We start from the raw sequence: 23,769 nt of genomic DNA, 5'->3' as shown, positions 1-23,769 counted from the left end.
GCGGCATTACCGGACGGCTTCGGGCTGAGGATATACCAGCCCCCGGCCGGCGTTATCATGGCTAAGGATGAAAATAGGGGGGACCGCACGTCGTCTTTTTTTTTTTTTTTACTTTCACCGGAATCACACATGCGAGGGGTGCACGCGAGTCTGCCATGGCAGCAGCCGGCAAAGCCTCGCACGTGTGACTCTGGCCACTGTATACACAGCACAGATACAACGCGACGGCTGGGGCTGCAGCCGAGCGCTATACCTGTGCTGCCGAGTGTTTACCACCGTGAACTCAACTGGCCGACAGTGCACTGCTTTCCCTGCCCACCGGCCGTCCTGGCGCCTGTGATTGGTTGCAGTTAGCTGACATGCTGACACTCAGGGTGGGGGCGTGTCTAGCTGCAACCAACGCGAGCCGGTGGGCGGGGAAAACAATGAATATTGAATTGTCGGCTCCGGAAGGTTACAGCGTGACCCGGAAAGAGTGTGCCACCATGACAGCGCCTCGGTGAGTATGCCGCGCTCGCTCCCAGCCCCCTAGCCCCTCCACAAACGTTTTTAACCTCCGGATTCCGGTCCCCATTAACTTATATGGGCACCGGATTCCGGAGTGGATCGGACTTATTTTTAAGTCTGTTAACGACCCGCCGGCCCCGGATTATTGCCATCCCGCTCAACTCTACTAATGAACGCAGGGACTAGTCACAAGGGTGTTACTTCCCTTGGCTAGTCGGCCCCCTTAGCATGTAAGTAAGCAAGCACCTGAAGGGTTAATAAACTTCAATGTGGTTTTGAGTACTTTGAGGAGTGTGGTTTTTAGAATGGGGTCACTTCTGAGTATTTTTTGTCATCTAGGCCTCTAAGGGTGCGAGCCCATGATCAGTATTTGCAGCGGTTTGAACGCAGCATACGTCAGCTGCGTCCAAACCGCTGCGGTGTACAGTACAGTTCTAGATTCCTATAAAATCCGTGCCTACTGTGCTTGTTTTTTCCGCAACAAACACTGACCTGCGGAGCATCTTTCCAGACCGCAGCATGTCAATTGTTTGCTGCGGAATTGCCTGCGTCCTCCGTAGGGAGAACACAAGCAGGAGACCGCAGGGCACGGAACCCTGATCGTGGGTACTGACAGATGCGGTCTCCTGCGGAGTAGACGCGCTGCCCCCCCAGTCCTGATCAGGGCACATACCCTTAAAGTCAGTTCAGATGTGATGTTGTCCCTAAAGAATAGTTTTATAAATTTTATTGGAAAAATGAGATATTGCTAATAAACTTTGAATCCTTCTAATAAAAAAAGTTTCAAAAATTGCGCTGATGTAGACATGTGGGAAATGTTATTTTTTTTTTTACATAACTCTGTTGAAGGGCAAATGTCACAAAAAAAAAAATCTCAATCACTGGGACCTGGAAGCGTTTCAAAGTTATATCCTCATACAGTGACACTAGTCAGAATTGAAAAAAACTGGCCTGATCAGGAAGGTGAAAACTGGCTGGGGGGGCCACACAATTGTTTTTTCCATTTCCCGGACTGAATTTGAGACACCAGCATGTTGAGTCTCTCAATCTTTAGCATTTTTTCATAGCCTAAAGAAAACTAAAAGCAAGGAGGGGGAAAGACACAAACCAGTCCCAGCAGCCATGGCTAACAGAGCGGCCCATCTTCAGACTGGGTGAGTTAACCCCTTCAACCCCCGGGCACTTTCCATTTTTGCGTTTTTGTTTTTTCCTCTCCTTCTTCCGAGAGGCGTACCTTTTTTATTTTTCCATCAATCTTGCCATATGAGGGCTTGTTTTTTGCGGGACGAGTTGTACTTTTAAATAAAACCATGAGTTTTACCATATAGTGTACTGGAAAACGGCAAAAAAATTCCAAGTGCGGAAAAATTGCAAAAAAAGTGTGATCGTACAATAGTTTTTGGGATATTTTATTCACTGTGTTCACTATATGGTAAAACTGAGGTATCTATGTGATGCCTCAGGTCGGTGCGAGTTTGTAGACACCAAACATGTATAAGTTTACTTGTATCTAAGGGGTTAAAAAAATTCACAAGCTTGTCCAAAAAATGTGGCGCACGTTTTGCGCCATTTTCCAAAACCCGTAGCGTTCTCATTTTTCAGGATCTGAGGCTCAGTGATGGCTTATTTTTTACGTCTCAATCTGACGTTTTTAACGGTACCATTTTTGCGCAGATGCTACGTTTTGATCGCCTGTTATTGCATTTTGCGCAAAATTTGCGGCGACCAAAAAACGTAATTTTGTCGTTTGGAATTTTTTTGCCGCTATGCCGTTTACTGCTCAGATTCATTGATTTTATATTTTGATAGATCGGGCATTTCTGAACGTGGCGATACCAAATATGTGTGTATTTTTTTAACCCTTTAATTTTCAATGGGGTGAAAGGGGGGTGATTTGAACTTTTAGGTTTTTTTAATTTTTAAAACTTTTTTTTTTATTTTACTAGTCCCCCTAGGGGGCTATAGCGATCAGCAATCCGATCGCTTTGCACTATCTGCAGATCTCAGCTACAGAGCTGAGAACTGCAGATTTGCTGCTTCACTTTCAATGCCGGCTGTATTCCGGCATTGAGAGGAAGTGAGTCATGTTAGCTGCAGGCGTCATCACATGACCCTGTGCTACCATGGCAACCGCCGAAAGTCACGTGATCATGTCACATGACTTCCGTTGGGGGCGGGGTAAGTGACTGTCATGGCGGCGCCCATATACATATCGCTGCCAGATTTTGGCAGCGAAATGTAAGGAGTTAATGGCTAGCAGGCACACATGTCAGCTGTTGATAACAGCTGATATGTGCGCGGATCGCCGCCGCCTACCAGCGGCAGGGCTTACCGGCACACAATCCATGACGTACCCAGTACATCATGGGTCGTTAAGGGGTTAAAGGGAACCCGTCACCGTTTTTTTGGCCTATAAGCTGCGGCAACCACCAGTGGGCTCTTATATACAGAATTCTAACATGCTGTATATAAGAGGCCAAGCCGCTGTGTACAACATAAAAAACAATATATAATACCTAAACCGATCGCTGCGGTGGATGTGGCTCAGATGGGCGTCTTCTTCCTCCTGTGCTGGCGCCTCCTCTTTAGGCCATCTTCGTCCTCCATCTGAAGCCTGTATGCATGACTCGTCTACGTCATACGCCGGTCCCGTGCAGGCGCACTACAATACTTTGATCTGCCCTGCTTAGGGCAGACCAAAGTGCTCCTGCTCAGGACCTGAATGCCGGCGAGTGTGTAGGACGTCTGACGCGTCATGCACCCCAGCTTCAGAAGGACGACAGAGGCGGCAACAAAGATGGCCGAAAGAGGCGGCGCCGGCACCGAAGGACGAGGACGCCCAACTGAGCCACATCCACATAGGCAAGTATTCTAAAGTGTTTTTTTTATGTTGTACACAGCGGCCTAGGCTCTTATATACAGCATGTTAGAATGCTGTATATAAGAGCCCATTGGTGGTGGCCGCAGCTTATAGGGCAAAAACCGGTGACAGGTTCCCTTTAAAGGGAACTGGTCAGGTCCAATATGCAACCATTACCACGAGCAGTTCTGGGTGCATATTGCTAATCCCTGCATCACTGTCCCTGTAGCTAGTAGCATAGATAAAGAGATCTTTAGAAAAAATAATTTTAAAGATCTTATATCGTATGCTAATAAGCACGGGGACTAGTCCTAAGGGTATTAACTAGTCCACCCTCTTGGCATGCCCACAGGGGCATACTAACATGCTATTTAATGCAGCGTCACGCGTACCTGGACCGCTCTTCTGAATGTCCCGCACTTCCAGTCATGCGCGGTATGGAGCCGGGTGTACGCATCCCAGCTTCAGAGAGATCTACTGCGCATGACCGGAAGTGTCCGTCATTCAGAAGAGCGGAGTCCGCAAACGCTGGTGACGCTGCATTGAATAGCATATTAGTATGCCCCTGTGGGTGTACTAACATGCTAAGAGGGCGGCTAGTCGGGGGAAGTAACGCCCTTACAACTAGTCCCAGCGCTCATTAGCATAAGATAAAAGATCTTTACAAATCCTTCTTCTAAACATCTCTTTATCTATGCTAGTGTATACAGGGACGGTCAGGCAGGGATTAGACATATGCACCCACAACTGCTCGTGGTTCTGGGTGCATATTGGACCTGACAGGTTCCCTTGCTGCAGTTCCAGACACATCTGTCACTCCTTTATAGGTGGAGGAAGTCCGCACTATTATTGATAGCGCACCAGTGATTCTATGGCACCGTACCATAGTCATTATTGGCTCAGAGAAGGACGCGGCTACATCACCCCCAGAGCTTCCTCCACACTGCGCCCTCAGCCTGTACATACACCGCACCTTCCGCCGCGGGCTGCAGCCCCATACAGGCAGGTGTGCGGAGTTATTTCCTGCATTCGCACACTACCCGCCGACCGTTCCTAGTTCCCGCCATTTTTGGGACACTGAGCATCCTGGGTGTGGGTGAGCGAAGCGGAAGTGACGTCAGTATGCTGTGCTCAGGGAGGAGCGCATGGTGCTGGAGTCACGTGATGTGCGGCCGCCTCACTGCGCAGGTCAGGACTCTATGGATAATGTGAGTAGAGTAGTACAATGGCCGCCGCCTGCGGGGGGCGCACACTCTGTGCCTGACACCGGGCACTGCCTACATGTGGGATCCTCTGTGTATCACACGTAGCTCATCCTCCGGCGCAGGTAGTGTCCGCTGTTGTCAGCCATTAGTGGTGGTCTCACAGTTCTGTATGTCAGGGATAGTCTATGTGATGGATGGAATAGAAGCCGAAAATGAAGGGATAATTATGTAATTTGTTTACTTAACTGAATAATTTTGTCTCTTTTTTTGTTTGCAATTGTTTCTTATGTTGCACCATTTACCTTCTCTGTGTTGTGCTATTTCTTGCTGGTTGCACAATGAGCTAAATGAAAATCTGTCAGTGAGCTCATTATGATGTTGAAACCTTTATCTGCCTCTTTCTGTGCTCTTCACAGCTGATTTGTAAGCACAGGCCCCTAATCAACAAATTGTGCAAAATTTTTCATGAAACCCAATAAAGCCCTGTGCGCACTTACCGTTTTTTCCCGCGGATTTGCTGCATGTTTCGCTGCAGAAAATGTTCTTAACATCTCTGCAGTGAATCACCAGCAAAACCTATGGAAAAAAAAAAGCTGTGCGCACTGGGCGGAATTTGACAGCTGCCTGTTTTGCTGCGGGATTCCCGCAGCAAAAACAATTGCATGTCACTTCTTTTCCGCACATCGCTGCGGGATTTCACTCCATTGACTGCCATGTAATCGTGAAATCCCACAGGGAATAACGCAGACAGCAAATTCTGTGCGGTTCACTGCGTTTTACTGCGTTATCCTCTCCGGTATTTCGCGGTTTACCTCCGGTAATGTACATCGCCTGTCTGCGGTTTGCAGGGAAGTGATGTCATTACAGGAAGAGGAAGCCGTGCAGAGAGTAAACACACACACAGATCACAGACATACAATACACACAGATCGCACTCACACACACAGACATATAGAATACACATAGAAAGCAAACAAATATAGAAAACAAAACACGTGGGCTCCGCTGTATTTTTACCGTCCAGCCGAGGTAAGCACACAGCGGCGGCCCGGTATTCTCAGGCTGGGGAGGGCGAGGGGCAGGGATAATGTCCCCCGCCTCCCTCCCGCAGCTGAGAATATCAGCCGCAGCTGAGAATATCAGCCGCAGCTGAGAATATCAGCCGCAGCTGCCCCGGGACTGTCGCATGCATTAGGCCAGTTTCACACATCCTTCTTTTTGCCGGTTTCGCAGATCCGTCGCGCTTCCGTACAGTGAATACAGTACAATGACAGCGCAACAAGCTCCAGTCACGTGCTGTCATGTGACCGGCGCATGTGACCCGGAAGTTACAGCGCTGTCATTGTACTGTATTCACTGTACGGGAGCGCGCCGGATCCGCGAAACCGGTAAAAAGAAGGATGTGTGAGTGAGCCCTTATGCGACGGTCCCGGAGTGTCCCCGCCGGCTCTTCTTGTTGCCGTGATGCGGTGGCAATCAAGGTAATGTAAGGAGTTAATGGCGGCGGATCGCCACCACTAAGTCCAGGCTTGATCATGGCAGCGTCTATGAGACAGCTGACATGATCAACCCGTAAGTAAAGTGAAAAAACACACCCCCAAAAATCCTTTATTTTAAATAAAACACAAATAAAGCTCCTGGTTCACCATTTTATTACCCCCCCCCCCCCCGAAACACACCGCTCCAGCGTAATCCACGTCCTGCGATGCTTGCATCCATCCGCGACTGACACACAGCGCTGAATAGAGCCTTGCAGCGAGACAGCAGAGGTAACCACAGGGCATTTCCCACGGCCGGTAATGTGAACAAACTGCCGACCGTGAGAAATGCAGCGTGTGCTCACAGGGACTCTATCTATCTATTCTTCTATCGGTCTATTTCTCTATCTATCTATCTCAGAATGAAATGACTTTTTTTTCTTCAATGTGCTTTATTGCATTGAATGCAATAAAGCACATGTACCAACCCGCACGCGGCAATACCGCAGCAAACCGCATGCGGTTTTCGGGTGCGGTAATCTTTCAATGCCTGCGGAATTTTCTTGAGAAAATTCCATTTTCCAGTGCGCACAAAGCCTAAAAATGATTTTCAAATCCTTATACATGCATTGAAGGAAGTGTTATAAAAGGTGAAGAACCCCATTAAGATGTTCAGCCCAGATTAGGTTTCGTCCACACTGCAGATCATTAGAGAATTCTTGTTCCGAATTAACGACCACCAAGTGTCCAAGTGCACAGAACATGTATATAGATGGACCAGACCGGGACCCTACAATGTCCGGACTGGAAGAGGCCTCACCATTCATTTGTGCCTACAAGTTATTGTATCCTGTTTGGCCAGTAAAGATGATCACAATGAATGGCTGGGCCAGTAGCCACATTGGTACCCAGATGGGAGCCCTGCAAACCTCCTACCTGCTGGATTCCTGGCGCTTCTTCCAGTTTGTAGCCTGGCTCCACAACATCATTGCAGTGTGACGTACGTATGATGTTGTTTTGGGCTTACTAATAATAGGCGCCGCGGACGCTGACAGGGAGGAGGAGGTTCTCAGGGCCCATCTGGTGGCCACTAACTACCGACCTGGCTGCTGGAATGGGGCCAGCTTTAGATTCGATTCTCAAAAATGTTGCACTGTTACATTAGCACTAGAGGATTGGTGAATATTTGGATCGTACAAAAAAAAAGTAAGTCATATGAAATACTATTGATGCACGTTTGTGCCCGTATTGCAGATATAAAGCCCAGAATCATAAATGCCCCTCTGATTGCTTTTATTACAGCCCATACGTTTTTGTTGATGCTCAGATCACCGATGGCCTCTTGATCTGTCACTCAGCTTAGTAATGGCAACAGCCAAAAACACTTTCTTTGGTTATTACTGAAGAAGAAAGTCTTGTGTTTTTCATGTCATGTCCTCTAAAGTCACCTTTATTGATATTTTCTTTCAGATTGTAGCCAATCATCGTACAGTGCAATGGACACGGATTCAGCTATACAAGGTACAATGCACTTTATTGTAACATATTGGAATTAAAGGGGTTTTCCAGGATTTGGATATTGATGGTCTATCTATACTTTCGGTAGGCTGTCAGTGTATTAGGGGTTTGACTGTTGACACCCTCGATAAATGACCAGATTAAAGATACTGTGGTATGCTGGTGTATAGCGCGTGAATTGTACACTCTTGTATATTGTGAATCATGCTGACTTATGCCTTATGACCTAATAATATTAATTCCACAGCGCTTTACATATATCAACAGTAGTAATTTGCAATGTCTTTTTATGTCCATGCTTTTGCTTTTCTGATTATTCGCAAATATATACATACAGTATATGACTTTTGTTTCTTCATGTATACTTTTGTTCTATGTCCTTTATGATGCATGTGGCCTTTTGCCTTCTATCTTCAATGGATATATTTCCACATCTACAGAGTTATGCAGTGTTATCATGCAGATGTACATTTTCTGTATTATGACATATACTTATGCAACCTTATAATGTGGATTCCTGCAACAATTTGGTAGCACGGCACTTGCTCATAATGTTATACCTTTGTCATGCTGGGCATGTACAGTGAAGGAAGTAATTATTTGCACATGTGCCTTCTTGAGCAGTGGGACTTTGCAGACACTGTAGTATTTTAAGCCATTACGGTGTAATGTGTTACCAGTGGTTTTTATGGTGACAGTGGTACCCGCTGCCTTGAGTTCATTAACAAGTTCCCCCTGTGTAGTTTTACGCTGATCTCTCACCTTCATGATCCTGGATACTCTATGACAGTGATGGCGAACCTATGGCACGCGTGCCAGACTGGGCACGCAGAGGCGCTGTCCCCACATTCAGCCACTTTGAACTGTCGGTGTGATCGTGCCGGCAGTTCAAAGTGATGTTTAGCAGAGGAGACATTTCTCCTCCCTCTGACACGCCTCCTCTCCTGAGCCGCAGACCTGTTGCCTAGGAGACGGAGGAGCGTCAGTAGGCGACGCCGGCTTGTGGCTGCGCGGGAACTGAACTGACTGAGGACCCAGCGGCGCGCAGCGGAGGAGCGGTGCTGGAAGGTGAGTGTTTTTCTTTTTAAACTGTGTGCGGCTGTGCCAAAGTGTGGGGGGCAAGCAGACAGAGCACGGGGCAAGCATGGCTGCAAGGATGGGGGAAACGTGCAAAGATGGGGGAAACGTGGCTGCAAGGATGGGGAACATTTACCAGGATGGGGGGAAACATGAAAGCATGGGGGTACATGAACATACCAGGATGGGGAACATTTAGCAGGATGGGGTACGTTTACCAGGATAAGGGAACATGCCTGGATGAGGTACATTTACCAGGACTGGGTCATTTAACAGCATGGGGGAACATGCCAGGATGGGGTACATTTACCAGAGTGGAGGACATTTACCAGGAATGGGGTACATATACCAGAGTGGAGGACATTTACTAGGAATGGGGTACATTTACCAGGATGGGGCCATGATGGGGACAAATATACCAGAATGTAGGAAATATATATCCGGATGGGGGACATGTTTACCAGGAAGTGGCCAGGAAGGGGACATAACTACACAATGAAAAGGGAGGGGAGCAACTCGTACATCTTTATGTGATTTCAAGATGTTCAGACTTTGAAATGTAGATGTGGATTACAGGGTGACACCTGATTGCATTCCATGCTAAAATCTATCTAATATGCTGCAATTTTTTCCAGAAAGATCAATCCAACTGCTCTGTCTGGAAAGGACTCTGCTTCAATGTGTGGTAAGCATGCATGAGTGTGATGCCCCCTGCTGAAGAGAAGAGAAGACGGCAAAGGTAAGATTACAATCAATTATTTACTTAATAGGATTGGTTGGCACTTCGTAAAAAAAAATGGGTTTAGGGCTACAGTTTGGGCACTCGGCCTGCAAAAGGTTTGCCATGACTGCTCTACTAGGTGAGATTTTGCATGGAGCCCCAGATCAAAGTCGATTGACACTCATTTTGTATTTCTTCCATGCTCTTACTATTGCACCAACAGTTGTCTCCTTCTCAGGCAGCGTCTTAGGCTAGCTTCACATCAGCGTTTTTTTGCCTTAAGGCAAACTGCATGTCACTGGATCCTGTTTTTATGGATTATAACGCATGCCACCGCTAGTGACATGAACGTTTTTTTACTGGATCCATTGAACGGACCCTGCAAAAAAACAGACTTGCATTTCCATGCGTTTGAGTCCTGTTTTCCTGCTTATTTTTGGCGGATCCGTTTATTTTATGTCATCTGCCGTTCAGCTCTGCTACATGGCCGGTGACAGCAGCCACAGACAGAGCGATGTAGCAGAGCTGAATGGCCGCTGACAGCAGACACAGACAGAGCCGCACGATCAGAATGAAGTCGGATGAACGTCACCCGACTTCATAGTAATCCCGCGGCTGTGTCTGTGTGGCATGGCCTGACTTTCGGTTCACCGGTGAAGTTCTCACCGTTGACCGCAAATCCGCTGAGTAACCGCAGTGAGCCGCGCTATCAGCGGTGCCGTCACTGAGTTTACCCGTGGCCACAGCTGAAGTCCTCCCGCTGAGATCTGTGGCCACGGGTAACCTGAGTGACGTCATCGCTGATAGCGCGACTCACTTCAGTCGCTGCGGGGAGCTCACAGAGAGCGGTCGTGGTCTGTGACTGCTCTCTGTCAGCTTCCGATGTAGCAGAGCTGACAGTGTCGAGGGACCTCTGTGGATTACGTCGGACATGGAAGGGTTTTTGGGGACTTTAATAAAGTGGTGAAAGAGGTTTTTGTTTTTTGTCATTTTTTCAAATAAATTAATTTTTGGATGTGTGTTTTTATTTTCTTTAACAAACAGGTTAATCATGGAAGATATCTTGGTGAGACATCTGCCATGATTAATCTAGGACTTAGTGGCAGCTATGGTCTGCTGCCATTAACTCCTTATTACCACCGCACCAGGGCAAATCCCGGGACAGCTCCCCATCCTGAGAATACCAACCTTCAGCCGTGTGGCTTTACCCTGGCTGGTATTAAAATTGAGGGGAACCGCACTCCGTTTTTTTTTTTTTTTAAATTATTTATTTATTTTACTTCATGATATAGACCTGCCCACCGGCAGCTGTGTTTGGTTGTAGTGAGACAGCTGTGAATCATCGTGGGGGCGTGTCTGACTGCAACCAATCATAGGCGCCGGTGGGCAGGGAAAGCAGGGAATACGAGATTGAATAATGAGCGGCCGGCATTTTCAAAAGTGAAGAAGCCGCCAGAGCAGTGTGAATGCCGTGCAGCGCCGCGCCGGTGATCGGGAATCAGTGAGTATGAGAGAGGGGGGAGACTGACCGACATGGACAGAGAGAGACACTGAGATAGAGACACACCGACTGACCGACAAAGAGGTACCGACCGACTGACACAGAGAGGGAATAGAGCCGTGTAATTTAAAAAAAAAAAAAAAAAAGTTTGAAATTGATACATAATTTATAGAAAGATAGATGCATAGAATATATATATATATATATATATATATATATATATATATATATATATATATATATATATATATATATATATATATATATATATATATATATATATATATATAGACATGGATAGGAAGTAAGCCACATTAAGGAACTAAATATAGATACATAGTTTAATTTTGAATATAAATTATATTCAAATTTATAAAAAAAATATTGAGAGATTGCTATAGATTTGTTAAGTTAGATGAATATTGATATAATGAAAAATAAACATATTTAATGTACATTAAAATTCCATTTTATTACTATATATATTTAAAATAAAACTATATAAATGTTGTTTGTAGATTTATAGGGCTAAATAAAGATTTTGAAGACTTTAAAACAAAACTATGTTCTTCTGATTTTGTTTGTCAAGGGAAAAAGGATCCTTTTTGCCGCATACAACAGATATTGTGAAAACACAATCCGGCGCCCATTGAAATACATTGCAGCTACTGCTGCAATGTACAGGATCCGGTGAGCTGCTGTTTTTGGTCTGAGACAAAAAACGCTGCATGTAGCGTTTTTGAAAGATGGTTAAAAACAGCAACTCACAGGATCCTGAATCTGCCACATGCAAACGGATGCAAACGCATGTTGCCGCGAGCCCATTGACAATGCATTGAGCAGACAACGGATCCGGCAACATGCAGTTTGCGTTTTTCTGCCGACCGACAGAATACCGCTGATGTGAAGCTAGCCTTACTTATGGTTTTGTAGCCCATTCCAGCTTTGTGCAGGTCTATAATCTTGTCCCTGACATCCAAAGGCTGCTTTCACACATCAGTTTTCTGCCATCAGGCACAATCCGGCAAAAACATGAAAAAACGGATCCGGCGTCTGTTGCCGCCGGATCCGTTTTTCCCCCATAGACTTTCATTAGCGCCGGATAGCCTTGCGTTTCATCCGTTTTTTGCCGGATGCGGCAAAATTTATTTGTCCGGCGGCCGGATGAAACGTTGAAGTGAACATTTTTGTGTCTGGCAAAAAAAAACAAAAACGAATCCCGCCGGATCCAGCGCCGTATGGCATGTTTTATAATGGAAGCCTAATGCGGCAAAAAAAATGGATCCGGCCGTCGGATCCGTTTTTTTGAACTGAGCATGCTCAGTATCACACCGGATCTGTCAAAAAACTGAAGGAACTAATTCGTTTTTTCACCGGATCCGTCGCATCAGTTTTTTCGCTGGTTTTTGCCTGATGCCAAAAAACTGATGTGTGAAAGCAGCCTTAGGCTACTTTCACACATCCGGTTTGAGCACTGCGGCTCAATCCGGCTGTGAAAACTATGCAACGGATGCGGCGAAAACACCGCATCCTTTGCATAAGTTTTTACATGCGGCCCGTCCGTTTTTTTCCGGTTGCAGCATGCTACTGAGCATGCGCAGTGGAAAAACCGCATGCGGCGAGCGGATGCGGATTTTTCCGCATCACGCCGCATCCGGCCTCCATAGGTATGCATTGAAAAATGCGCCGCAGCGGCCGGATGCGGCGCGATGCGGTGTTTTTTGCCGGAGCAAAAAACGTTGCAGGGAACGTTCGATCCGGCCGCGGCATCGGCTAAATCTGCCGCATGCGGCAAAAACCGGACCGAACGCAAGCCCCTGCGGCACAATACGGCACTAATGTAAGTCTATGCAAACAAACTCGCAACCGGCGTTACAAAAGCCGGTTGCGGTTTTTCTGCAGAACGCCGTATTGTGCCGCAGAGCAAAAATCCGGATGTGTGAAAGTAGCCTAATAAAGCTCTCTGGTCTTGCCCATGTTGTAGGTTAGAGTCTGACTGATCAATTAAGTCTGTGGACAGGAGTCTTTTATACAGGTAACAATTTAAAGACAGCTGACTGTAATGGAGGTAATGAGTTAATTAGGAGCATCTCAGTGGTCTGTAGGAGCCAGAACGCTTAATGGTTGGTAGAGGATCAAATACTTATTACTCTCTGCAAAATGCAAATTTATAGAATTTATACAATGGGATTTTCTGGATTTTATTTTTGATATTCTATCTTTAAAATTCTAGACTGTTCATGTTTTTGTCAGTGGGCAAACGTACATAATCAGCAAGGGATCAAATACTTATTTCCCCCACTGTATATGCAGTGCTATTTCTGCTCATACATAGTATTCAGATAGTTGTATTAGTAACCCATATTATGATAGTTGTACTCCCATTGAATGTCTATATTACACACATGGCCTTCTTGATGCATGAACATAAATATGTAATACGCACAATGGGTCCAGTTTGTCAACACTTTTTCTAAAGTATTCTGGCATAAAAACTTTGAAAAGATGCATAATTTTGGCGCAACTGCTGGCTGCTCTACAATTGTGTCTTTTGGCTTTTCACACTATTTTTGCCCAATCCGACAGAGGGTGGGACAGAGGTGCTTTAACCTGCACTGTTCAAATTCACAAGTTGTGGCGTTCCCTACCTCAGAAATCTAACTCCAGCAGGGACTGGAGTAAGATTAGTGGGAAGACACACGCGGAAGTGCGCACCACTTCTCCAACGGTCCTGATTCATACTGAGGCTAATACCTCGAATTCAGAGTTTTCTTACTCCAGCACGGCCCCGAAAAACTCCAGTCTTAATAAATCTGGCCCTACGAATTCATCCACTATTGTTCATGTGGAGACTCTAATTGACTTGTGCAGCTTGTTTCCACATGCGCATATCGTGTTACTGGCACCATAGTTTGGTAGTAAGCGCATAATGATGACCAGTTCCACCTAATCGAGTTCCTTTGATGCTTTCTCAAGTAATTAATTTTACTTTGACTATATATAATGAAGGAGCCTCCTTGTTCCTTGTATTTTTCCCTGATGAAGCTGCTTTGAGCAGGAATGTGTGTGTGTTCTCTTCACTGACATCAACCAATTTTTTTTTTTTTTTTTTTTGATACATTAGGGTAAATGCTAAATTATAAATATAGAGGAAAAAAACCTCTTAAAATGGTCTAGATTTATTAAATTATTTAAAAAAAAACCAAACAATAACCCACACTTGAGTGCAATTGTCAGCCGCTAGCGTGCACAGACAAGGGAGATATGCTGGCCCTGATGATATTCTCCCTCCTGTGCACTGTCTATCAGCAGAGTGCCCCCACTCCTCGTCAGCTGTCCCTAAATCACCCTGCGTATCCCTGCCAGAAAAAAGTGCAAGTGCTTAAATAAAGTGAATAGTGCAAACATAAAACAAATAATCATGTCTGGCAGGTGCAGGGCAATATATAGCTCCCTATTCTGTGCACGCTAGTGGCTCACAATTACACTTAGGTATGAGTTAGTGGTTTTCAAAACAATTTAATATCGACCATTTTATAGGGTTTTGTTTTTTCTTCACTGACATCGCAACCATTTTATATTATTCAGTGATCTCTCCAGCTATTGGGATATCATATTATGAGTTTAGCATAGTTCATAATATTATGTACTTCTCCTTAGCACTTTATATTCATCTATGTGTGTTTTCTTTTTTCATTTGAAGCATCACTCCAGCATTTCTTTAAAAAAAAAATATTTCATTGCTGGAGCGGTGCTTAAAATCTAAGTTCCCCGCCCTGTCATATATAAACCTTTTGGCATCTTCATCTTTTACAGATGTGTCTTTAGTCCCGCGGTGCCATCTTGTGACTTTAACGTCTGACTGGTTAGAAGTTACATCAGAAGAATGTAATTCATCTCTATGAGAGCCAGAATGAGGCTCTCATAGACTTGAATTTATTTGTGACCTCCGACGTGCTCCATGGAACACTGGAGCTGCCAGCAGGTCACAAATCGCCGGAGAGGTGATGATAGAAGATGACGTTGCCGGAGTGTGAGTATAAGGGCTCTTGTCCACTTGCGTTAAAAAAATCCCTGCAATACTCTGCTACAAAGGTGAGTCGAGTGTCCTGCGTACGGTGTTGGTTTTTTTCCTCACATAGCATCCGTATGACATGTGAGCGTCATGCGAGTGCTATGTGAGTGTTTATGCAAGCAGCGTAGGACTGGCTCCCGGAGGAATCGCCAATAATACTAGTCCTGGCAGCGGTTACCTGCACTGAACTCCGGAGCTGTCACCTGCAGAGTTCAGCCCAGTCTGTTTGCAGCTGTGCTGAACTGAACCGCAATCGCCGGGGAATCAATCACTCGGCGCTCGCTGTTCAGTCCAGGCTGCACTCCGGAGCTCAGGTGACAGCTCTGGAGTTCAGTGCAGGTAACCGCGGCCAGGACTGGTATTACTGGAGATTTTTCCGGTAGCCAGTCCGACGTTGTAGGCAAGTGTCAAGGATCTGTCTGACATGCGTATGCCATCTGTATGACATGCGCATGCCACCCGTATTCTGATTTTTTTCTCGCTCCCATAGGCTTGCATGGGGGTGCGAGAGCTGAGACTCGGTGCAAATCGCAGCATGCTGCGATTTCACTGAGAGCACGAGACGTGTCGTATAAAATTAAGCTAGTGGACAATGCCTCATAGCTTAACACTGGTGCGAGTGCGATCCGATTTTTTTCTATCGGATCGCACTCGCACTTGGAAATCGCAAGTGGACAAGAGCCCTAAGACGGGCATCAGGGGACTTCAATTTATGCACCACTCAAGTAGTGCAAGAAAAATAAACCGCTGAAGATGAGCTTTAATTTTTTTTGCGCATCTGGTTATCAAGATATCTTTGGATACTACATATATACACTTTTTTTTTTTTATAATTGTATTTACTTCCTGTTATTTATGGTGCTTGTTTTCTTAGTCTGATATTATTGGTTATTATACCAATTTATGTCTGGGATTTATCCATCCATATATTTTTGTTCTATGCTGGAGAGTATACTTTATATAACTATAGTGTCAGTGATATAGTATATTTACATTTAGACTTTTAATTGATTTTCACTATGGAGTGTCGATTTTCTGCTAATAACTGAACATTCCATGTTTTTTCTGTAGGTGTGCACATTGTCATTGTTTTGTCTTTTCCCCCTTTTTTTATGCTTTCAATTATCCGCGATACTGATGTAGGACCCTTAGGTTAAGTTCATGAAATAATTAAAAAAAAATGACGTGGACTTCGCCCAATTTTTGTGTCCAGCCACGTACAACTAGGCAGCTGGGGATTGGAATCCGCAATCCAGGGTGCCCAAGCTTTCTGGGCACCCCCGTTGCGAATTGCAATCCGCAGCCACCCCAGAAAATGGAGCTTTCATAGAAACGCCATCTTCTGGCGCTGTATCCCACTCTTCCGGCTGCCCTGATGCCGGGTGGCTCGCTGATTAATAATGGGGTTAGGGCTAGCTGTATATTATCAACTGGCCCTAAGCTCGAAATTGATGGTGTAATGCCAATATTAGACATGGCCACCATGAATTGCTAGTAAAGATACAAAAAAAAAAACGACACACAGAAAAATATTTTTATTAGAAATAAAACACCACACAATTAGTGACTCCATCTTTATTGAAATAAAGAACCTCCCCTCCACAGTAATCCTGGGTCAAGGGTCCCGCGCCGTCTAATCTGGATCCAATATCATCTGATCGGTTTGCTGGAATGTGTCAGGTTCAAGGGCCTGAATCACATTACACAGCAGCTGATTGTATAAACTGCTTTTATACAATCAGCTGATGCATCAGTGCAAACAAACAAAACAAACACACACTTCTGTGCAGCGTTGGACTGGCTACCGGAGGAATCTCCAGTAATGCCAGGCCTGGATTCAGGTACCTGCACTGCACTCCGGAGTTCTCACCTGAGCTCCAGAGTGCAGCCGAGACTGTACAGCGAGCGCCGAGTGACTGATTCCCCGGCACTTGCGGTTCAGTTCATGATAGCTGCAGACATCCCGGGCTAACCTCTGGTGCTCTCATCTGAACGCCGGAGATCACCCCGGCCTGTCTGCAGCTGTCATGAACCGACTGCAAGCGCCGGGGAATCAGTCACTCGGCGCTCGCTCGCTGTACAGTCTAGGCTGATGCATCAGTGCAAAAAAAAAAAACTGCACACGTCCGTCCTGACTCCCGTCTGACCGCTGCAGGAGCTGCCGGTAATCAGCTGATGAAGTCTCCCGATGGCATCAGCTGATGGCCGGGCGGTAAAATCCGGCGTCACCGCGAGACTTACGATCAGCTGATGCGTTAGGTGATCACCGCCAGGTCCTCACCGCCAATTCCTGCAGCTATTGTACGTGCCTGGGAGCCGGCACACAGCCAGAGCGGGGGTGGCGGCACCGGGAGGCTGGAGACAGGTGAGTATGACATTTTTCTACTGTTCACTTTTGATTTAGCAGCTGCTTCCATCTCCCGCACGGGAGCAGACATGGCACCGGGCGGGAAATAGAAGCAGCGGTGGCGGTACCGAGAGGATTCACGCTTCTGTGTTTACTGACAGAAGGAATCCTCTTCCTGTACATGTCACTTTACTGCCCACCCCTTGCGTTTATAGCTGCGTTTTTAGTCATAAAAACGCACTAAAATGCAGCTTTATTTGCAATTTGTGGTTTTCGTTGCGTTTTTGAATATCTCATTGAACTTAATGGGTGGAAAACGCAGTGAAAACCGCAAAAATAATTGACATCCTGCGTTTTTGTGGGCACCACAAAAACACAGCTAAAAAAACCGCTGTGTGCAGACAGCAAAAATGAAAACTCATAGACTTTGCTGGGGAAGCAAAGTCATGCAGTTTTCTGAGCAAAAACGCACCCGAAAAACGCCGCCTAAAACGCACTGTGTGAACTTACCCTTAGTTATTTTTCAAAGATATTAGCATTGCATCTTCCTTATATGTTCTCCAAAAGATGATGCATTGAGCTACAAACCTATTAAGATTGACTCAAACCTATTAAGATTAAGTTTGAAACGCTAAAAAAAAAACCCCAATCACTGCCTATAGTCTATTGTTTTTATGTTTGTTATAATTATATTATCTATTTTTATTAATAGATGAACAGAATATAGTAACCAGTTGGACTGAGAAAACTCCCCTGGAGTGGCAAGACTATGTGAACAAAGAGGTGACGGTTCTAGCTGATGAGAAGAATGAATACCAGGGGTGGGTTGTCACAATCGATCCAGTGTCTGCAAGGTAAATGTCATTATCATGTGAATAGTTGATGGCTAGGAATAAACCAGCACGTAAAGCTGGTAATGGACATATTGGTATCAGACACACAGCAAGTGTTCTAGAGGAGCTGAATATGCAGGCGGGTTCATCCACCCTCTGCTCCAGGAGGCAATAAACAAAGATAGGTACTTATTCTAGGACACCCACTTTTCCTTCTCACTTTTGTTCTCCTACCTATAGGCCTGCAGTGCAGTGATGACCCACTTATGTAAAGTCTAACACAGCTACCTTTATGACTGCAGGCCCTTAGAAAGCAGGGTGGGGCAGGTTGAATTTCGGCATAGTTTAATTTTTTTTTTTTGTTTACCCCAATCCTTTATCCTCTCATAAGGGGATTCTAAAGCTTCATCTGTGAAAATGTATCCTCCCAATAGTGAGTGTCTAGGTTTGAGACAACAGTCTACAGTCTCAATGTGTCCACTCGTCAGAGCACGAGGTGCACACACTGTGATATTTCCAGCGCTTATGAGGAAGCGGTCAGGTGACATATATATATATATATATATATATATATATATATATATATATATATATATATATATATATATATAATTAGATATATATATATGTGTGTGTTTTCATACTTGCCTTTACATGCTGACAACATTACGGCTCTTCTCTGAATTCACTTCTTTTGAGACGGCTGAACTCATGTAGCCGGCGTATAACTGTAATGCAGCAAGCACACCGCTTAGGGCCATTTCACCAGATTGACTGATCCAGCACACTCCAGTACAGTGTTAGTACTGTACAATGGCATCGCGGCAAGCTCTGCTCACATGCTCCGGTCACATGACAGCATGTGAGCGGAGGTTGCCGCGATGCCATTGTACTTATACACTGTACTGGAGTGTGCCAGATCCATCAAAATGCCGGATGTGTGAAACGGCGCTTTGGCAGTCTGCAATCATGGAGTGACTGAAGATCTTTGTTTCAAGCATGGAGAATCCCTTTAACAGGCTTAGCCAGGATTTTTTTTTTCTCTTTTTTTAATATGGGCCTAAAAATTAACCCAGTGCTGTGTAAGAGTGGTCAAGGACCGCTCCTGCTAGTGATTCAGCTTCTCCAAGTCAACTGAGAAGCCCTTCTTCTTCTTGGTTGCTCTGTCAAAGGGGTGTGACTGACTGCGTCATGCTTATTGACAGACTGCTCCCCGCAGTTAGGCAGCAGGGAGCCAGCTTTCAATTAGCATGACGTTGTCTGTCACACCTTGTCGACACAGCAGAGTGGAAGAGAAGCCACTGCTCTGTCGAAGTGACGTCAGCAGAAGCCACTGACTCCTTGGCATGAGTGGTCTCTGACCTCTTGGAGCCATCAGAGATTGGCACTGTGCACAATAGGCAGGTAATTAGCAACTGTCAGATTAGAACTGTGGCTTAGTGGTTAGCATAGTTGCTTTGCAGTGGTGGGTTCAATTTCCACCAAAGCCAACATCTGCAACGAGTTTATTTTCCCTGTGTTTACGTTGGTTTCCTCTGGGTTCTCTAGTTTCCTACCACACTCCAAACACCATACTGATGGGGAACTTAAATTGTGAGCCCTAATGGGGAGAGTGATGGTCATGTCTTTAAAGTGCTTTGGAATAGGATGGCGCTATATAAGCATGCACAATAAATACATAACAACCAGCTGTTTGTTTTTACACCCATAGCAAAAAAAAAAAAAAGGTCCCAAATAAGCCCTTTAGGGCATAGAACATTTTATGTTTTTGAGAAAAATAAGCAAACGCAATATAAAAATGGAATATTAGTTTAAAGGGAAGGTGTTGTTAAAAAAAAAAAAAAATAATAATTTTTCAATAACTGAAAAAAAATATTTATGTTTTAATGTTATGTTTCAATAATTTGTTTTTAATTCAGAAACTTTTTTAAAAATTAAGTTTCATATTTTCCACTCTTAAACACTAGGGGGAGCAGCTGCTGAAATCCTGCTGTAGAACTACTGTAGAACTAGCTCACATTACAGCTGCAGTAAAAGTGGGAGAATCTGCTCTCCTGTGTCTGATGTCACAGCTCCCCCTTCCAATCTGGGCGTTTCCCAAAGGATAAGGGATGATGAAGTTTAGTGACAGTGCCGAGCCATTTTGTTGGTGACCGCAAAGTAATTATATTATGTCTAAAGTGCCACCGAGGACAGCTGTATAGTGCTCCACTGTATCCCTATGCCCCGCTGCTGGCTGTCTCCCTCCCTATGCCCCACTGTATCCCACGCCCCCCATATACTGTGCTGCCGGCCGGGATCGGAGGTCTGAGGTGACATGCGGTGAGGAGGGGTGATCCATAGTGCAGTACTGCTCAGGCTACAGATCACCGCTACCAGCCGCATGCACTCACTTCAGACCTTCGCCCCTGGCAACCTGTCATGTCAGCGATCACAGTACCAGCAGCGGACAGAGGCTTGAGGTGAGCACACGTGGGGAGGGGCGGTGGTGTAAGCGGAGGAGTGGGACGGGGGCTGAGCGGCGGAGTGGCGAGCAGCACGCCAGGATCAGTTACAGTGCAATCACCGTTGCCTGGCGTCGGTACTCACCCCATCCATCCCGGCGGGTGACAGGGGGAAAGTGCAGCACATAGCATACGCTGTGTGCTCCACAAAGATGGCACTGATCTCCTCCCTCTGCTGTGATGTGGACAGCCCAGGAGGCGCGTCTATTTCATAGCAGACGTCTTATCTGTTACTAAATGGGGTCGCAGGCCGACCACTGTCCTCTATGCCCAGTGGGATGCCATAAAAGAGGTGAGTAACTGTCGTTGCAAACACCAAATCCAAGATGGCAGCCCCCAGTGCTTCAGTAAAACTAGAATTAAATAAAAACTAAATAAACAGTGATTTTAATTTTGTATTAAAAATACTTGATTTCATAATCCCTATTATTAATACAAAAATAAAAAAACACAACACCCTTCCTTTAAAAAATGAAATGCCCAAACTGGTATGTGTTAAAGTTTTCTTCAGCACTAATTCATGGTATATGTCTTTTAGTGTTGTCCTGGTTAACTTTGAAGATGATCAGAAGATATCCGTCCGCATGGTGATGGGGCACGCAGTGCAGAAAGTAGAAATATTGAAAGAATCGGATGAAGTCACAAAACAGAAACTTCTTAATATTTTCAATCTTAAGGAAAGTAGCAGTACTTTCAAAAAGGAGGATCTGGAGACCAAAAAGCTCAATCTGAAGGGCTGGCTGCAGCAAAACAACATTCCAGTTACCGAACAGGGAGAGTCTATGAGGACATTGTGTGTTGCTGGTGTATTAACCATTGACCCTCCGTATGGCCCAGAAAACTGCAGCAGCACCAATGAGATCATATTGTCTCGTATACAAGGACTCATACAGGGTTATATGACAAGCCAATAAAAGAAAACTATTTGGCGATATTGACTCTTTCCTGTCAGGCCTAGCATGCGGCAAGAATATATGTGAATTAAAGGATAGTCTGCAGAAGGGGCCACAGTCACAACCATTTTTATTGTCCCAATGCATCCAAAACTAAACAAAGGCTACATGTGCACGCTGCGTTTTTTGGTGCAGTTTTGTTGTCAGAACTTTGACATTTGACTTCCAAGCAAAGTCTATGAGAAGTCAGACTTGCTGTGCGCACGTTGCAGCTTGTGTCAGCATTTTTTTTTTACAAAAGTTTGTAACAAAAAAGCAGCATGTTCATTCGTCTTGCGTTTTTGTCAACATTTGTCACCCATCGAAATCAATGAGGGGCTGAAAAACGCATGATTACAAATTGTTTGCGTTTTGCATCCGTTTTACCTACGGATTTGTCAACAAAAACGCAGCTCACCAACTTAGTTCCAGAATGACAAAATCAATGATGGAGTGATTTTGGCAAGTCTCTCTCTCTCCAAGCGCTTCATAATCACCAGTGCAACGTGGCTGTCACACTGCTCCCATTGCCTCTTATTCTTCTTCTTCATTAGCCTCATGACATTCACTGCACCCGCTCATTAGCCTCATGACATTCACTGCACCTGCTCATTAGGCTCATACATATTCACTCCTCCCCCATCTGTAATTGGTTGCAGTCTGACGTGTCCCCATGCTGAGTGATAGCTGTCTGATTGCAACCAAGCCTAGCCGCCGGTGGGTGTATCTACATCATACAGTACAATAAATAATTAAAAAGGCGTGCGGTCTCCCCAATTTTGATACTCAGCCAAGATAAAGCCTTACAGCTGAGGGCTGTTATTTTCAGGATGGGGAGACCCACGTTATTGGCAGCCCCCAGACTAAAAATATCAGCCAGCAGCCGCCCAGAATTGCCTCATTCATTAGATGCGACAGTTCCAGGACTTTACCGGCTCTTCCCGCTTACCCTGGAGCAGTGGCAATCAGGGTAATAAGGAGTTAATAACAGCCCAAAGCTGCCACTAAGTCCTAAATTAGTCATGGCAGGCATCTGAGACACCCCCCATTACTAATCTCTAAGTGAAACTAAATAAACACATATAAAAAACAACAAAAAGGAGGAATAAATATCATTACTTACAGCAAAGATGGAACTGCAGCTGTACATTACCTAGAACAATTTTATTATTATTATTATTATTATTATTGTTTATTTATAGAGCACCATTGATTCCATGGTGCTGTACATGAGGGGGTTACATACAGAATACATATACAAGTTACAATAGACAGACTGGTACAGAGGGAAGAGGGCCCTACTACTACTCCAGCAGGATACAGCTAAGGCCCCACTAGGTGAAGGCATCACAGGTGCAGGAGGAGCAAATCACACACGCTTCCAAAATATGGAGGGGTCGATTGCTGGATGATAAAACTGCACAATGATGGCTTGCATAGAGTGCTGTTCACACTTGCAGATGCACAAACCCGCAGTTATTAGGCGACGCCCATACTATTAGATCCGGCGGGCTGCCAAGCCGTACTTCATTTGTGCATCATACAGGGACAGGAACTCTAATATGCAAGGCCTAACAAAAAGGGGCCTGGCTGTATCCTATACAAAAAAGAGGTTTTTAATTGGTGTTATGGCTACAAGACAGAAGCCTACAACCCTTGTCACGGGAAGCCAGACTGTAAAGGATCTAGAAGAGTGAGTGGAAAGGTAGCGGGTGAGGTGAGAGTAGACGAGGCGCTCCGAGAGTGGAGATGAAGGGGGAGATTGGAGACTAGTCTGAAGTTGCTTGTGCTGGACGGATCAAGGGAAGGTTTTTTTTAATAATGGAGTAATGATAGAGTGTTTGAGGGAGGAGGGGAAGATACCAGAAGAGAGAGAGAGATTGAAGATTTTAGTGGTGACAACCGGAGAGAGGGATTGGACTAGGTGTGAGGGAAAGGGATCAGTAGGGCAAGTGGTAGGACGAGAAGATGAGAAGAGCCTGGAGACTTCCTCATCTGACTGGGTCAAATGTGGAAAGTGAGCTGGATGGGATATGGGGAGGGATGGGATTCATGACGCTTGGTGGCTGGGAGCTGATCTCTTGGCGGATGTTTTCTATTTTCTCTGTGAAATACGAGGCCAGGTCATCAGCATGAAGGTCTGTACTTTGGGACTGAGGAGGGAGTGAACGGTGTCAGAGCTTTTTTGGATTGTTGGATAGTGAGGAAATA

The 23,769-nt window shown here is 45.3% G+C and overlaps 1 protein-coding gene across 7 annotated transcripts in view; it reads left to right on the top strand.

Moving 5' to 3' along the window:
- The window catches only part of GEMIN6 (gem nuclear organelle associated protein 6), a 45,213-nt gene extending 23,457 nt beyond the window's left edge, over positions 1 to 21,756 (top strand). For 2 of the 7 annotated variants that reach the window (XM_075339479.1, XM_075339483.1), the window contains exons 2-4: positions 7,521 to 7,571; positions 18,002 to 18,143; positions 21,165 to 21,753. In XM_075339479.1, coding sequence (XP_075195594.1) covers positions 7,521 to 7,571; positions 18,002 to 18,143; positions 21,165 to 21,540 — 569 coding nt within the window. In that variant the 3' untranslated portion in view covers positions 21,541 to 21,753. The other 5 variants (XM_075339478.1, XM_075339480.1, XM_075339477.1 and 2 more) reach the window with 5 other exon arrangements.
- Positions 21,757 to 23,769: the final 2,013 nt, after the last annotated feature.

This window comes from Anomaloglossus baeobatrachus, chromosome 3 (genome assembly GCF_048569485.1).
Source record: "Anomaloglossus baeobatrachus isolate aAnoBae1 chromosome 3, aAnoBae1.hap1, whole genome shotgun sequence".
NCBI classification, from domain to species: domain Eukaryota; kingdom Metazoa; phylum Chordata; class Amphibia; order Anura; family Aromobatidae; genus Anomaloglossus; species Anomaloglossus baeobatrachus.
Note: the sequence above shows the minus strand (reverse complement) of the source record. Positions and strands in the feature narration are given on the sequence as shown.